Here is a 13,246-nt window from a genome sequence, read left to right as displayed (position 1 = left end):
TGATTGAATAAGAACATCTCATGTTCACTCATTTGCTTTATGCCATATTACATTAGTCTCAAAATAACAATAATAAAAGTATTACCATTAATAATAATTATTGAAACATTTATTTTTGCATATAATGTCCTTACTCTTCCTTAATTTTGTCTTACAATTGTATTATATCTACAATGTCAGAACATGTAGCCATTAAAAAAGAATCTCTTCTACTTAGCCCTCACTTAGTCTTAGTTCATTAAATTTATTATTCACCAATTAGCTATTAGGTTGACGTCTCTTCTGGTCATTTCGTATGTCTAAAGCTTACTGTCTAGGATCAGAGAACAGTATTACACAACTGTTTGCAAGTTGATAACAGATAAACTGTACCCTTTATACTTAAAGTTAACTTTTGTTGACCATAAAATCCTTGAATTATATTTTCTTATGTTGAATATCTAAAGTTAATGACTCTAATTTCTTCTGACATAAAACGTTTTTGTCAAAAAGCTTGATAATGATCTAATTTATTTCCTTATAAGTCATATATTACTTTTGTCTGGATGCCTAAAAGATTAAGTTGGCAAAATTTTCTTACATTACATTTTTAGTATTTATTCTGTTTTCCCCCTTTTGTTTTTCTTCTTCAAGGACTCCTATTATCTATATGTTAGATCTTCCTTCCCTAACTTTAATATTTGTCATTTTCTCTTGAATCTTTTTTATTCTTCCTAATTTCTCTTTTTGTTGTTTTTCATTTGTATATATTTGTTCATATACTTACCCTTTATATTGAAAATTGTTTGTTATTCAAATATAATTATTTTGTGAGTCATGCCACCTCACTTCTGAGTTTTTCTGATTTCTGTTACTCTTTCATATCTGACATCATTATCTTAATGTTGTTCAGTTCATTTTGAAATAGTAAATTGCAGTTTTGATCTATTTTTCTTGGATATTTTTATTCTACTTTTGATTTTTTTTTTTGGTACTTATTTTTAGGAATGATATCCTCCTCTTTATTTTTTTCTTATGGTAATTTTGTAAGGAATTTTACTGCAATAAATTTCTGTTGTTCACATTTACATGACTGGTGTCCCTGCACTTCCAAAAGTTCAAATAGCTCTTCTAAATATATAGAGCTCCCTTTTCTGTTGTTTTCATTAGGCAGGGTTCACTGAACTAGCCATGGGTGGAATCTGGTCCAAGTCCTGTTTTTATAGAAGCCCTGGGGAAAAAATGATTTTTACGTTTTTGAAGAGTTGTAAACAAACAGATACATACATAACAGAAACAATGTGATCTTCAAAGCTAAATATTTACTATGTGGGCCCATTATGGATGAGTTTGCCAATGCCTCAAACAAACTAAAAAATATTACAGCTTGCTTTCTGAACTTATAATATAGTTGTTCTTCTCTCCTACTTTTATCTGGACTTTCTCTCCTCTTCATTTATATTGCTTCAGTCTTGCTTACATTTCACATCTGTTCCCAGCAGTTTTTTCCCAATTTGGTCCCTGCCCTGGAGAGGAGACTGCTGGTCAGTTTTGAGTGTTCATATTTGCTTTTCTCGAGCTGCTCTGCTGCATGTTTCAGCATTACCTGACAGGTAGAATTATTCTGTTTTCAGGTTTGATGCTTTCCTTTGATTTTTCTTACACAGATGTAAATAACACAGAGATCCATGTGACTGTTGATGGACCACACCACTTGTAATTTAGGGTTTGAGGACACACCTTATCATGTAGCTTTGTAGTAAATGCTAAATGCTCTTGGTTTTCTGTCTAGTGGTTCAGTCACTTGTCATATGGGGATTGAGGAAGATCAAAAAAAATCTATATTACCACCACTGCTGCTTTCTCCCCAGAATACAACTCACTCATTTTGAAACAACAATTTACTTAATAGATTATGTTAAATTTGTTTTCAGGAAAATGTTTACCCTGGGTATTTCAGTACACTAAATAAATCAACATATTTGTATTGTTTCTGTTTTTCTCCAGAGTCAAGTTCCCATTATGTAATCTCCCTAAAAGCTTTTAACAACGCAGGAGAAGGAGTTCCTCTTTATGAAAGTGCCACCACCAGATCTATAACAGGTAAGCAAAAATTATTAATCCTCTTGTGACAAGATAGTGTTTGAGTTATGGTAAAAAAAAAAAAAAAAAAGAAAAGAAAAAGAAAAACTCATGTAAAACAAAACAAAATACAAAGGAAAAAACCAAAAATGAACGTATGCAGTCATCTTCTGTGCCTTATATGTGTGTGTGTGTGGATACACAGACATATGCACACAATTTTTTATTCCTTTGGCTTTCAAATTTAAATAGGAGGAATTCAGTCTATAAATTATCATATAGACTTAGAGAATATAGATCTCTCATTCTCTCTTCTCCCAGTAGCTTCCTATTTTTCATATCCTGATAACACTCTTCATTCTCCTGAACATCTTGTCTCAAATCAATGCCATTTAGGCAGGAAAATCCCTGCATAAAAGATTCTAAATGTCCAAATTAACACTTGCTTCTCTGCATAGGGCCCTTCAAGCTAGGATGAGACCAGCGAGCTAGCTTCCTGGAGTGGTATAGACTAGGCTGACCGACATAGGTGGCATCTTCCTGAGCTGGGCCTGCAGGTCACCCCAGCTTTGCCTGGGGCCTCAGGACATTGAAGGGAGTAGCTGACCCAAGGGTTTATCACCTCTAGGAATTCCTATGTGAGTTGGACTGTAAAGGCAGCACACATGAGCAAAAGGACTCAAGAAATTGAGAAGGGAACCAGTAAGATGATGAGATCCAGGCCATTTTTGGAGGCTAATTTTTTTTTAGTAAGTCTGAGCTTATTCAAAAAAAAAAAATAAGTAATATTTCTGCGGGGCTGTTCAGAATCATTGGAAAGTCACTTGGCCACCCCTCCCACCCCACGGACTTATGGTTGAAATCTTGAAATAAATCCCAAGAGTTCCATCTCTAATTAATACTTTCAACTCTCTCTCCTACCAAAACCCACACCCCTCAGCCCTCATTTAACTTGTCAGCTATTTTCACCTTGATGAGAATAAAGGATCTGAGATAGCAGGTGCTAGATTTGATAGCAAGAACCAAAGAATATGAAATGTTGCTGGAGTTTAAAGTCCAGATGAGTAAGAGTAAATGATTATAAAATAAATAGTGGAAATCCTGTGGCTTCTGCTACTGCCCAAATTTCTGTGAGCTTTGTGCAGTTTGCTTTCCAAATGCACACCTTCCATTCATAGACTATCTTGAGAATATGCTTGTTATATGAATTCACAATTGTTATGTGATGGCTTCTGGAATATACTATCACTTTACTGATTTCCAGATTTTCTTGTAAGGCAATGTTGTTATTCCAGTCTCCTTGAATCTTCAGCCATTTTTTTTAAGGTCTAAGATTTACCTAAAATAGGATACAAAATTTAGGGCACATGTCAATATATTCATTTATCTATGGAGACAGTAGATATCTTTCATTGTGTTATCAGAGGGGCTCATGACTCCTTCAAAGGGGTAAATAATTACCCTAGAGACTATTTTGTGTCAAATATGTTATCTTCAAATATAGGGAGATGAAGCAATAGGTCCCGGATGAAAACTAAGAGATAACATGATGGGTGGGTATCTGGGGTTTTCATTTTCCCTTATTATCTTGCTCTGCCAGCAATAGGATTCTTTGAGAGACAGCAGGCTGCTTTGGCTGTACTGGTGTTTCTCATAATTTCTATTTAGTACACCACCTCTTTCCAGCCTGTGGTAAGAGGTTCTGAGAAGCTACTCATTGCCATGACGACTTTGGCTTGTGATCAGGACACATAAAATGATACTGTGGTCAGTCTTTTGAAGCTCTTACCAAAACTAAGGCCCACAAAGAAGAACATTAAGGTGACAAATAAAAATCAGTTTTTGAACAGAAAGTAGTACCAATAAAGGTAGTACAATTCAAATAACCTGAAGGTAAGTCGCTCAGAGAGAACCGTTTGAGGCATTATCAACTTCTTTCCCTTTAGCATTTGTTGTCATTTTTTAAAATTCTCAGCATATGGCGTTCCCAGAAAGATTTCTAAAGCACCAGCGATCCATAAGACAATTTTTATTCCTGATATGACCTGAATCCTAATGAATCTGAGAAATGAAATGATTCTCAGAGTTGAAAATTGTGTGAGGAATTTTCTTATTGAAGAAAAGCCAGTTACAGTGTTGAGGAGGAATTCATGAATACAGTTCTTTATTAAGGAAAAGGACACACTTTTTCTGGAAGTGGCAGAATTATTGTATTGTGTTTCCACATGTCATGAAGAACTAAGGACAAATAAATGGAATCAAAGGTTAAGGTTCTGGGAGAAATTCTATCAATAAATGTGTCAGCACCATGTAAAAGATACTCTCTGTCTCTGAGCTTCTTCAAAGTATTCCCATGAGCAATGTTTAAAAATGGCTGGTATAAAGTAAACACAAAATATATCCTAGGCAATAAAATCTCAAGCTAGAATAAGCATTAGACTGTGAAGTTTTCTGCTCATAGATGGTGAGCTCTGGATCCTCATTTCATACTGGGAATATCAATATTAGAGCTGTTGAAAGTCTCACCTGGCCAAGTGCATTCATTAAAAGTTTCATTTTTGCTGTAAAGCCTTTCATTTCTTGTTGCAAGAACAAGCCATTTTGAGCCTGAGGAAGGGAAAAAGGCAAATAAAAATCAGGCGAATAAAAAAATACACCCTTTGAATTGGTTTATGATCAATTGTCTTAGCAATGTTTATATGAAGGACAATCTAGATGTAAAGTTGTGTTATTATTTTTAAAGTTTACTTTGAATTTTAGTATCATGACTGAAAATTCATAGGCTCTTACCAAAACATCTATTAGGGATTGGATAGGTTTCTTTCTTAGTCAAAGGTTTGAGGCTATATTTTGTCTGTTTTAAAAGTTTTTTCTCCTCCTTTGAATACTGAAAATTGGCAACATATAAGACACTCAGGAATAGGAATGAAAAAAAATACAGAAAGAGTTGTTTAGCATCAAAAGAATGTTTTAAATTCAATTACTCAAATAGTTTTCTGATATGAGGAAAAAAGACAATTAGCAAACTATGCAATATGTATTCATAGTAGTGCTTGCTATCCACTAGAATGTTCTGCTTTTCTGGAAATGTCCTATAGCTGCACTATCCAATATGGTAAACACTAGGCCCTTGTGGCCATTGAACACTTGAAATTGACTAGTGCAACACAAGAAGTGATATTTTAAAAATTTTATTTAATATTTACTAATTTAAATTTAGATAGTTTGTATAACTAGTGGTTATTTTATTAAACAGTCCTGTTCTAGTGGCAGTGGCAAGTAGAACGACAAGCCATACCTGAAAAAAATCGTTCACTAAAATAGGAAAGGAAAACGTGGCCAAGGCTAGAAATTTCTGGACTGTGCAAGTCCATTAATAAATACCAACAAACACCATTGCTTGTAATTTGAGAGAAGCATTCTGGAACTGACTCCAACAAACTCAATAACAATAGTCATGAATAATAAATATTATAGAATTTTAAAATCAGAAATGACAGGATTGAGTATTACCATTTCTTGAAGTAGAATCACTAGGTTTCCAAACCTTATGGTACCAGTGAAAAATAATAAAGTGAATATATATTTACCAACAAAACTGGATTAAGCAAAGAAACAAGAAAGAGGGTAATCCACTAATACAGATAGGTCAAAAAAATGAATTTGTAAATCATAATACTTCCCCCAAGTGTAAAACATTCTTCTTGTAAAGCCATCTAAGAATAGAAACGAGTACAGCGAGGCAGCACCTGCTTCGATTTAGCAAATGTGCCTTCCACAGCTACACAAACTTTCTGAATGATTGGGATTCTCGTGGAGGCTGCAATGTCTTCTGTTCCTCCTTCATCATTTTATAAATCCATTTGGGTTTAAAGGAGCCTTTAATAAAAAGAGACGTCAAAGGAACTATAGAAAGCCTGGGCTCTGTCATTAAATTTTAAACACACATTTCTCTGTCTCTGTCTCTCTCTCCTTTCCTTTTGTTATGTTTTGTTTTTGGTTTTATATTTGGCCCCAAAGACCACAGACCAGTAAACTACTAAATAATTCATAGGAAAACAGAGTGATGAATAGAGGATAGGCATCTGAAATGCAGTGGACAAAGTGAAGCAATCATCAAAACCAGCCAGTAGCCTCTCCGCTTTGAACTAGGCTGTTTAAAAATATAAACTCTGTATGTGCGCAGCAGCAGACACTCTGTGTGTTACTAGGTCTCATCTCCCCAAATGTCATCATACGCCCGGCCTCAGAGCTGCGTTATCTCATCTCTATTTTTTTTTTTTGTAATGGGAATACATATTACATAATATAAAGGTAAATTTTTTAAAACGTTCAATGTCTTAAGTATAAAATAAAATGCTCAAAATGTGACTGTTACTATGGCCACAAAATAAGCTTCTCTGATTCTGATATCCCCAGCACAAAAATGATTACAAGATTTTTTTTTTTTGGAGAATTTTGTAAAGCATACACGTCATTATGCAGATGCCCATTATGTTATGGATCAAAGCGTGTATATACCTCAGTGCACATCTCATCAGTCTGCAGGTACTTAATCCTGTCTTCCCATTAAATAATATAAAGTCTGTCCACTGAACTTGAAATTTTAGAAGAATGTAGGATGTAAGATATAGGAATGCCTGCCAAGACTGCAAACTTAGCTAATTACTCTGTGAGAATGTGGATAAAATCACACGACTACACCTTCTCTAAGGCTTCTAATCTAAGAAGGCCTGCCATGCCAGGTGCTATCTGAAATGTAATTATCAAATATACAAGTGATCCATGTGACCATGTGTCCCTGGTCACTATGGCTTTGTGAAATCACAGCCATATATAGGTTGCTGTGGATGTCAGGGTACTTTTTTCTTTACTATTTGTTGGGTTTTTGCCTAAACAATATTTATGCAAATACAAGCTTCAGCAATAATGAAAGCATTAGAGAAACCCAATCAAGTTAGAGAAGGAGGAGAAAAAACAAAACAAGTATCACATAAGCATTTATTTTCTTTTCAGGAGGATATAAACCAGAAACCCCTTTTTGTCTTGTTACTTTATCTATATAGCAATTAAACTGAAAAATTCTATACTGGATATTTTAAGAAGCAATGTGCAACATTCCAAAATAAATGGACTTTAAAAATATATAACTAGAAGTGACAGCCAAATTAATAAAATCAGTCTAAGGGAATGAGTAAATTACAGAAAATATTCAGTTATTTTTGTAATGTAGCACTACTGTTTCTAATGTGTTTTCCGATTGAATTAATTGCATTTTTTTCTGTTCTTCTCATGTTCCCTTTCATCATTATTGCCATGCATTTAACTCATTGTGATGTGTTACCACTGATATTTATTTTTGAACGCTTTTATTTACATATCTGTTTGTTTCATTTGGTGGGTTTTTTAACCCAGATCCCACTGACCCAGTTGATTATTATCCTTTGATTGATGATTTCCCCACCTCGGTCCCAGATGTCTCCACCCCCATGCTCCCACCAGTAGGTGTACAGGCTGTGGCTCTTACCCACGATGCCGTGAGGGTCAGCTGGGCAGACAACTCTGTCCCCAAGAACCAAAAGACGTCTGAGGTGCGACTTTACACTGTCCGGTGGAGGACCAGCTTTTCTGCGAGTGCAAAATATAAGGTGAAGTTCTTCTAACTGATGGCATGAAATTTAAATTGAACTGTCATTTGTTTAATTTGTTGTTTTAAATGCTTCCTGGATTGTCATGAGTCATTTTGCTGCAGTGACTCTATGTGAAAAAAAAAACAAAGCATTTTAATAACTCAATATCTAAAATTAACATGGGAGTAATTGTATCTTAGGAGACAGTTCTAAGGCAAGTCAGGGAAGCTTGTATCAAGAGCTGCAAAATGTTATTTGAGTTCCACAAGATGTTAAGTTTATAGAAATAATTTGATTCTGTTGAAGGGAATGTCATTTTCCCTTTTTAAAATAGCAGGGCTCCATGTTAGTCTTCTGGGTAGATTTTGGTATCTTTCTTTTCATTTGGAGTCTAGGTTGACTCCAAAGGCAACCCTATTAATGTCACAGAGACCCACCCTACAGACAGGTTGGCTGGGAATAGATAACTTGAAGATATTTTTTATAACATCCTTAGCACTCTAAGCCATTAACATCTACTTTCTCAATTAACCTTGAAAACACTTTCATGTGGAGAAGAAAATCCACAATCCATACTCCTCCTTAGCTAATATGAATAATACCAGCCCTCTACTCTTGTCTTTATCACGGAGTCATCTCACAACCTCTTTAAGAGCTCCTTAGAAATAAATATTTGAGGCACTGCCATTACCGTATTCAAATCTCTACCAGACAGCCTCAGTGATTCTAACACATACTTATATACCGAGACAATTGTTTACTTCCTCAACCTGCTACAATATTACTATATATACACAGTACACAGATGCAGACAAAAATGAAATCAGCAAGTGATTGTCAAGCACCTACTGTGTACCTGGAACTGCACTAGATTGTAGAGACAGTTTATTTTGAAAGAAAACATGTTTTATTTGTTGTTACTTAACATACTACTAATATATAAAAATTTGGAATGAGTTATATACTCAGCTCGATAGATATACTTGAAAGAATTCATAAGTCATCTAAGTGGGATAATATACAAAAACACATTTAAAACTTAAAGCTTCACAAGATGATGACTGGGGACAAATAAGGTAGCTTTGAAAATAAGAGCATAAATGCCACCCACCAACCAAGGAATCAAACAGTTCAACCCTGTCACTCTGCCTTCTTTATACTCATTTTTATCTCTTTTCTTTACCACTCTCGTGGGGTAGCTCTCAGGGAGAATTTGGATCTCCTGATACTTTATCCGATGTTCTTTCCACTGAATTCTCATCCCCCTGAATCCAGCCTCAAGCCAATAGTGATTTCCAGGGAGAAGAGGTCAAAGTATCCTTTGGGAATTTCTGACTCCAGATTGGAGGTATAGCAAAATCCCACCAGTAATTTTGTTAGTCTCCCTCTTTCTTCCTGTAGCTGTGCTGGATCTGTCTCTAGTGTCTTCCAACTTTTAAGTGGCATAAGATTCACATTTCATCACAAAACAGTGTTATTTTGAAACCATTTAAAAAACAGTTTTCTTTGGTACTTCTTCCCTGCTAGGTCAGGTATTTGTAAAAATTCTCCAGGCAAGTCCAAACAGTATCATTGATATAAGATACGTTGTAAGTACCCTATCCATTTCCTTACAGTCATAGATTCAAAACTCGGAAGAACTATAAATAAAGATAACATTACCAGAAAAGACAACTGATGAAACATATGAGAGTATTAAAAAAACAACAACTCTCTTTATATATAGGTTATCCAATTCTAAGTTTACTTTTAAAAGACTACTTTCTCTACTTTAAAAATTTTATGTCATAATTGCTGTACCTTATAGATACATTCATTTCACAGAATGGCCACAGCTACTTTGCCAGAATGTAAAATGTTCTAAAGGACAATGATTGTTTTCTACAGAATGGTTTGAGTTCCAGAATTTTTTAGGCAAGTTATTCCAGTTGAATAGTTAGTATAGCAGACTTGGAATTATTGAGTTTCACAAAGAATGCCTATGAAGTGTGATTTTAACTATTCTTCTTAACATTCATCTTCTCTGACATATGGCTTATGGTACTAACATACCACCCCACTTCTCTCTCTCAGATACACACACACACACACACACACACACACACACACACACACACACACATTCTGCATCCATACCCTGAGATGAGGAGGATGAGAGGAAAGAGTTGGTTAAGTTGACCAGCAAGGTCAGATATAGACCCTATCTGGTCTAGCAGACATATATACAATAAATTTAAATTTTACAAATAATGGTAACAGGTGCTTTGGGTTTGCACTTTGTACTTGTCGGACCACTGGCATATCTATTACTTCATCTCACTTCCCACTAAAGCTTAATAAGGTAAGTAGGACACACACAAGGTAGTAGGAAAAAAAAATCCTACATAGAGTCAAACAATCTGGGCTTAAGAGTTGGCTTTTCTACATGCTGTCCTGTCACTTAACTTGCTCAGCCTCATTTTTCTCATCTCTATGATGGGGATGTTTACACGTACTGTAAAAATAATACTATTCTTCATAGTTAGGTATGTGTATATGAATGTTTATGAAGATGTAGGTGGGTGGTATAACTTGGCAGAAATTCCCCATTAAACTAGAGCTGGAACTCAGGTGACCCAATGACATCATCTAGGGCTTCCCTACAGGAGTACACTTCTACTTCATTTAGACTCAAATCAAGCCATAATCCAGACACTCGTATTTAGATAATCCACAACTCTGTATTGATTTTCCTAATCAAATGGATTTTTTATATCTTCTTTTCTAATGAAGTACCTAATCACATGATGTTTTACACAAATTTTCATTCAAAATACATTTATTAACTATTGACCAGTGCTTATTAGATGTAGCAAGGTGTTACAGAGGATGCAAAGTTATGTAGAACTAAGTCTCACTCCGCAAAATGATCACAACTCAATGGAGAATTTAACACGTGCCTAAAATTATATACATAACATGAGCCAATGTGTGAAGTAGGGTAGCTAACATTTATTTAACACTTTCTCTGGGCCAAGTAGTATGTTTTATGTGACACATATCACATTTTGAATAATCCCATGAGGTCAGTGCCATGGTTGTCTCCATTTTACAGATGAGGAAACTGAGGCTCAGACAGGTACTACCCAGATATTTTATGCTCATAAAAATAACTGGCCATGATTCTCCAAAGTATTTCTAGACTTAATGAGTCAAGATAAGCAGTAATTGTCTATGAGGTTTGAGAGAAAACTCAGTAAATTCATGGTATTTATAGAATGCAAAAGCATCATTCTAGAACACAAACAAAGATGATATAGTTTAGTGGCCTCCCAAATACCAGTGGTGTCTGTGCTCAGAAACTGGTTTTATTGAAATATGGTCCTTCCTTTCTACCTGAAATATTTCTCATTGTCCTATTTCTCCCTCCTATTTCCATTTCTAAGACACTGAGGTGTTCGTGATTGTGAAGGAGGGCATAATTGGAATCTATGTATTAGCACATCAGATATTAGCTGCTCACTTTGCCTTTTATTTGATGGAATTCCATCTTCATGATTATACAAAATAGTTTTCCATTTATTTAGGATACTGATTTTTACAGTTATTTTTAAGAGAAGCTTCTGATAAATGTTTCTGAGGTCATCAGTTTAATAGAATGGATGGGCACATCATCAAAATGTTATTAGTGCAGTTAAATATTTATTTGATATTATGAAGAAATGTAGGATTTTCATAGCTATAACTCAAAAAGGACTCAGAGTAAAACAAAAAAGATATTCTATACTAAACTAGTTAGGGAAAGATGTATGTGACTTAGGTGTAGAAAAAAAGCTCTCCTTGATTTTCTAGACATAGATATATAACAAATATAATAAGTTGAAAAGTATAAGTAAGTATTTAACTTTAAAAGAAGATCTAAATACCAGGGAAAAATTGGTGTATAAGAGGCATAAATAGTTTCAAATTTGCCTGATCACATGGAAAATATGCTTTAACCTGAGAAACTAAAATGTCTTTTGTTCATTACCATTTTGATTTTTTGTATAAGCAATAAAGACATATAATTTATTTTCTACTCAAATATCTCTAATTTATTGTCTAAAAGACAAAGAATGGATTCAGGAGTTTTAAATAACACTAACACCACTTTGTACACCAATGTAATCCTTTAGTATTTATCCAATTTGGTGTTCCCTGCTTGATCAATTACGCCAGTTACCACACTTAGATGTTTGTTTAATGTCATGCGTATAGAAAGAAAGAAAACCACGGGACATATCATTGCTTTTGTCCTATTATCTTTTGTAAGAGTTAGATAGAATCTGAAAGCACTAAAAGTTTGTACCTTAAAGCCTTTTTCAAAAACATGAAAAGCAGTAGAACTCTAATTAACTTTTTTACCAGTGGAAAATAACAATGAACTATGTAAAATATAAAACATTAAAACCTCCCCCCCCAAAAAAAAACTACCCAGATTTACATTATTAATAATTTTAAGGCAGATACAGACAACTTCAAAAATGGAGTTGACAGAGGAGAGTGGAAATTTGTCCTGTTGCTGCAGTTATTGCCTCATTTAGGAAAATTTATCAGTTAGTGGCCCCTTTGGACAACATAATACCTGGTTTTCTTGGTCATGTTTTGTATGCCTAATCAGCAGTGTAAACTAGTTGTTAGAAGGGAAGTAGGGTCATGGCTGTGCCCCAGCTATTCTGCTGTTTGGAAGTACATTCTTTTGTTGCTGGCGTATTTGTTAGTCTTTTTACATGTCTTGATTTACCAAGTTGATAGAGTTCATTTTTCATCTCTTTGCTATTTCCCTCTTGTATAGTCAGAAGACACAACATCTCTAAGTTACACAGCAACAGGCCTCAAACCAAACACAATGTATGAATTCTCGGTAATGGTAACAAAAAACAGAAGGTCCAGCACATGGAGCATGACTGCACACGCCACCACGTATGAAGCAGGTATGTGAGGAAATGTCTACTTTTAACAGTTGGTAATGGTGTTTCCCAGGTTTCGCAGAAATTGAAACATGTGTGCACTATACTGTCTCAATTACACCTTATTCTATATAAAATATTGTATCCTTAATAGTTCCTAGAACTTTTATATCTAATAATATTCTCCTTACTCTAGAAAAGAAGAAAATGAGTTTCCAATGGATTAAGTAATCTGATTGCATGATTAACACATGGCTTCTTTAGGGTGTTAACTCAGGGGATCTGAAGATATGTCTTTTTAATACATTTAAGTAAAGAGCAGAAATCCATTTTTTTTTAATACACAGTCTGGCTCTGTTGCCCAGGCCAGAGTGCAGTGGCATCATCATAGCTCACTGCAATCTCTAACCTCTTGCTCAAGCAATCCTTTTGCCTCAGCCTCTCAAATAGCTGGAATTACAGGCATGTACCAGGACACCTGGCTATTTTGTTTTCTATTTTTAGTAGAGACAGGGTCTCGCTCTTGCTCAGGCTGCTCTTTAACTCCTGATCTCAAGCTATCCTCCCACCTTGATCTCCCAGAGTACTAAGATTATAGGCATGAGCCATGGACAACGGACAACACCT

At 35.0% G+C, this 13,246-nt stretch overlaps 1 protein-coding gene across 1 annotated transcript in view; it reads left to right on the top strand.

Annotated features, from left to right (window-relative positions):
* The window catches only part of DCC (DCC netrin 1 receptor), a 1,043,477-nt gene that overhangs the window by 916,199 nt on the left and 114,032 nt on the right, over positions 1 to 13,246 (top strand). Inside the window, exons 16-18 of the mRNA XM_075993861.1 lie at positions 1,987 to 2,082; positions 7,477 to 7,709; positions 12,505 to 12,643. Coding sequence (XP_075849976.1) covers positions 1,987 to 2,082; positions 7,477 to 7,709; positions 12,505 to 12,643 — 468 coding nt within the window. The remainder of the gene's footprint in view (positions 1 to 1,986; positions 2,083 to 7,476; positions 7,710 to 12,504; positions 12,644 to 13,246) is intronic.

This window comes from Microcebus murinus, chromosome 17, assembly GCF_040939455.1.
Source record: "Microcebus murinus isolate Inina chromosome 17, M.murinus_Inina_mat1.0, whole genome shotgun sequence".
NCBI classification, from domain to species: Eukaryota; Metazoa; Chordata; class Mammalia; order Primates; family Cheirogaleidae; genus Microcebus; species Microcebus murinus.
This window is presented reverse-complemented; position numbering and strand designations above follow the sequence as displayed.